This window comes from Pygoscelis adeliae, unplaced genomic scaffold (genome assembly GCF_000699105.1).
Source record: "Pygoscelis adeliae isolate BGI_AS28 unplaced genomic scaffold, ASM69910v1 Scaffold298, whole genome shotgun sequence".
Lineage (NCBI taxonomy): Eukaryota > Metazoa > Chordata > Aves > Sphenisciformes > Spheniscidae > Pygoscelis > Pygoscelis adeliae.
The window spans coordinates 373,349-378,145 of record NW_008825303.1 but is presented as its reverse complement, the minus strand read 5'-3'; the positions used below and the strand labels follow the sequence as shown (position 1 = coordinate 378,145).

The 4,797-nt window shown below is 38.0% G+C and overlaps 1 protein-coding gene across 1 annotated transcript in view; it reads right to left on the bottom strand.

Annotated features, from left to right (window-relative positions):
• The window catches only part of GCNT3 (glucosaminyl (N-acetyl) transferase 3, mucin type), a 57,027-nt gene extending 56,783 nt beyond the window's left edge, over positions 1-244 (bottom strand). The window contains exon 1 of the mRNA XM_009330095.1: positions 21-244. Within this exon, the coding sequence (XP_009328370.1) occupies positions 21-244 (224 nt within the window). The remainder of the gene's footprint in view (positions 1-20) is intronic.
• Between the last annotated feature and the right edge of the window lie 4,553 nt (positions 245-4,797).

The window sequence follows — 4,797 nt, the reverse complement described above, 5'->3', positions numbered from 1 at the left end:
GCCCGCAGCGGTGTCCTTGCCTGCGGGCTGCCCGCTCCGCCCCGGCTGCAGAAGTTCCCGCTGTGCGGAGCTGCGGACAGCCGGAGGGCAAAGCCCTCGACCGTGGCCGGTAAGGGCAAAGCCGGGCATTTAGAAACACGCCGTGCCTTGGGTTTTTGTAGTGGGGTTGCGGGCAGGTCTGCCGGCTTTGCCCCCGCCCCGTCTCCCCCAGCTCACTGATGAGCTCCGGGAAGGGCTTCTGCATTGCAGGCTCTCGCCCTAGCTTCACTTCTGCATTCGCGGCTTTATCTGATAAAAGGAGCCAGCTCCCTGGCCGGGTGGTCCGGTGCTGCTCGGCCAAGAGGCCGATTTGGGCAGGTGATTCCTTCTAGGGTTCCTGGACCCTGTCAGGACATTTGGGGGATTGACTCGTTCCAATAAATATTAGACATATGTATGATATTTGTTCTCTCTCTGAAAGAGCTACAAAAGGGAATCTGTCAGGATCTGTGTGAATAACGACCATTTGGAGTTCACAGGGCGCAATATAGTGCAGTGAGATATAACGGACATATAAAACATAATGCAGTGAGGCACACGACCTTACATAATCTAAATTTAAAAAGCTCACTACCCCTACGCTTACCCTGGAGGTTGTAGGAATATGTCTGCTCTAGGCTCTTTCTGGAGGCTCGTTAAGTATCTATCTGACATAAAGATGCAGAGCCCCTCGTGAGCCAGTGCTGAAAATAAAAGAATGATGAATTGTTGACTACTTTTGCTGTAGTTCTGTCACAATAAGTTCCTCATCACTGCTCAGTATCACGCACACACAGTGATACTCATGGCTACGTGGGCATACATAGCTCCACACTGCAAGAGGGAATGGTCTCTTCTGTTGTCCCTTAGGTGCGCCTTTAAATTGACCAACTATAGTGCTGTCGTATTTTAGCAAACTCTTGAGGCTTCTCTCCCTTGGCCTGAACAGTGCTACAATTTCTAGCATACAGATATAAATTTAATGTAAACAGAAAGAAACCTTTCACACTTTTCATTTGACCTTCAGCATCTCAGACAAATACTTGAAACTGATGATCAGGGCAAGTATTTTGCAATGGACTGGTTTAAAATACGTTGCTGGACGCAACATATACAACTCAAATCACATCTAGGATGACACACAGTCAGTGTTCTGAGCTCTATATCCAAAGGAAACTAATGTCTGATAAATTTGGCCCACATTTTATTTTAACTTAGTCCTTACAGATGACATTGACTTTAAAAAAGGTTGCTATGGCACAGATTTAAAGCAAAGTATATTAAGCTTCTGGAATTGAAAGTGCTGTCAGTAGGAAAAGTGTTGTTTTCTTATTTATAATCTGTTATTAAAATATGAGTGTGATAGCTGTTGAGTCTGGATCTGACTCCGTTTTCTGCTGTTGGTGTGAATGGACTAAATAGTCCATCCTTCTATGGATGAAGGCCAGATTTTGCCCAGGTGTGCATGTGCCACTCACACAGGGGTAAGCTAGAGTTTCCCCATTTGAATCTGGAATATAGCTGAATATTGATGCCTACCTTCCTCTGGGATACTTTCTATTACAAGCCTGTATGCTTTTGATAAAGCTGTAACATAGATTGTGGTGTGGAGTATAGAACCAGTGTGGGCTATGTATGCCCACACAGCAGAAATGATGGTATGAGATGAAATAGAAATTATGTTTTTGTGAATCTTGCTCTTTTGTGATATTATGTTTTTATGTTTGTAGTTTACAAGAAGCTCAGTCTTCTTCAGGACAGCTTAATTCATGTATAATGTAATAACTGTTAAGAGTGTGAAGCTGGGTAGGGATCAGGTGTAATAGACTAATAATTTGCTATATGTATAGTGCAAAAATAACTGATCGTTTGCTTAATCATAACGTATCTATTTTTGAAAAAGGTAGTTTTTTGCAAATGGGATCTAGAAGATTTTGGTCTTTGTTTAGCAATACAAATTCAAATAAGGATGATAATGGCTGGATGTTATAGACTCCAGGTAAGCGTGGAACGAGCAGGTGGGAAGGTCCTTAGTCCTTTCATAGTAAGCCTACCCCTGCATCTTTCATTGCCCCTGGCACATCTCCCTTATAGTCATGTTGGCAGATTCAGCAAAAAGGCCAGGGACTGAAGAGACTTTCAGTGAATGGAACTCCAGGTCAGGAATTTTGTAATGCCTGTATACATGCAGGCATATGAACATTGATTCAGATCTTACCAGTGCAACCATTGTGCTAATCATTGCCATAGTTGCCCTTCCTGTTACTGATTAAAAAATTAGGGAATGTATGTTTTAATTAGCCAAAGTACTAATGTATGTAGAACATCTAATTTTAATTTAAAACTATATGTTTTAAATCTAATCACTGTAATGTTTTCATGTCATTTAGAGTCTTGTATGAGTTCATTGGTATCGTATCTGTCTTATTTGGGGAAAAAATGGTATTTTATTACATTTTTTATTTACTGCATAGACAGATAAGAACTTTAAAAATGTGTATATCATCTTATTGTCACATATGGTTATTTAGCTCATTATTGCCTTTAGATGCAGTAACTTCTGTAGCCTTAATAGGAGGAGAACAACACTGGCAAGGCGTTCCCACGTAGTTATGTATTGCTGGAGAGAAAGTTGGAATTGAAAGGGGGAGAGGACTAAGGGAACTAGCAGAATATTTGTCACCAGATAGTCTAGATCTCAGATCTTACAGTGTTTAATGAAGTCTCCTTCTGTTTTGTATGTTCTGCATTCCCAAAAACATCGTGAAATCTGAATCTCCTTTTGACTTGAATTTCATAAAATATCTTGGGACTCATATTAAGCAAAAATTAAACATAAACTTTTAATTAAGGAAATGGCAAGCCCCTAAAATACCAAGTGCAACTGTTATTAAATTGAGGACTGAAAGAAGTAGAAAAGGCTTTTTGTTGTTGTTGAAGATTTTGTAGTCTACTAGTTCATTTATAGTTGATACGCACTGCACGGCCATGCAAATGCATTCATAGCTATTTAGACCAAAACATAGAGCTAAATGGTATGTGGACCTTCTGAACAAATTAATCAGTGTTGCCCTAATGAAAAAAACAGGAGATTAACCTGGCTGCTTAGATGGTCTGAAAATTCAGCAGTGTAGTCTTATGCAAGAGCAGAAGTTTACCAGTTGAAGTGCGATATAAATGTTGCATAGGTGTTACACTGCATCTTTCTGTATTTCTTTATTGTTGGTTTCCTAAGACAAAGCATGACACAAAACTGAGGAAGTCGAGTGTCCCCAGATAAGATGGCAGAACTGTCCTCAAATCCTTGATAGTAATTAATTGGTTTTATTTTAAAGGCAGATTAATTAGTATATGCATGTAAATGTAACAGTACAACTATTTCACCGTCAGATATTTTCTAGTCTCTTCGTTTAGCTGTCCTTCCCCAACTACTGACCCAAGGGAGTAAAACTGTAAATCTAACAAGCATGGAGATGCTGGAGATGTGAAAGACTTGACTTACAGTTCTGTTTTTATATTGTTCTCCTAGCATAACTGCTTCTGTGATGAGTATTTCTGATTTTAAGTAGTTTGAAGAGACAAAGTTAGTTGTGATGTATTTCGGGTCTCATGCTCCGTTTACTTCAGACTTTTGTTCTTCCTCTATTTGAGGTCAATGCTGTCTATTTTAGGATACGATTATACCAGTGATTTTTAGTCATAGTGCTTTGCTGTAGTGTTTTACTCCAGAATATTACAGACATTATCTGTATTTATCTTATTTAATATCTCTTGGATGGACCCTTGGCAAAGCTTTAGGTTTGAAATAGAGAAATTGTTGAACTTGCTTATTAGCTTTTATTAAAAGGGTTTATAAATTCATTTAATATTTTAGAGTATCTCAGCCTTTTGAAATACACTTTAATTTGGAAAAAAAAAATCAAAAATCCCAGGACAAGAGTATAAATTTGCTCTAAGATAGTTTGAAAATATAATTTCTTATGTAATATATAGAAGAAATGGAGGATTGCTATTGCTGAAAGTATTTTTGAATAATTCCTTTTTTATTTCAGAATGAGTATATCTGCAAATACTTCATGATACATTTAGTAAAATTAGTAAGTTTCACGTTGTGTATTGAAAATTTCATCAGTCAGAACACTGAGTTACGCTCTCTGATCATGATTTCAGTCTTGTACGCGATGCTTCAATACCATTTAACCTGTGCAGAGAACAACATATGTTTTTTTTTTAATACAAGGGTAAAATAGCCATTTGTCTGTGTCAGTGTTTCACAGATACTCAGTGCTCTACAGTGAATTTTTTTTCATGTGCACGTTCTCTTAGGATCTGCTGAGTAATTACATGCATTGACTAGTTAATCAAAGAAGGGGCAAAACCGATGTAGAAATTGGGCAAACTGTGAAAGAATTTTGATTCTCATTTTTGTCACAATGGTTATATTTCTACTATTGTTTTCAGAATCAGAGTAAGGAACACTGAGAACTTGTTCTTTAATTAGATGCTTGAAATACCACGTTTCTAATCCTGATGTCTGCTGATGCTATTAGTGATCTCTGTCATATGGAAATTTACAAAGTTGTTACTGCTGCATATGACCAGGAGATGTAATACATTTCTAAGCTATTGCTATGATGTTATCAGAAACATGTTCTAATGCTTGTGATTAAAATGGCTAGCTGCCATGGTGATGGTACCATAGAAACTGGTAAAATAATCATTGCTTATTAGGAAATCTGAATGGAAAAAATTCTTCTCTATTTTTCTATCTTTTGTGTT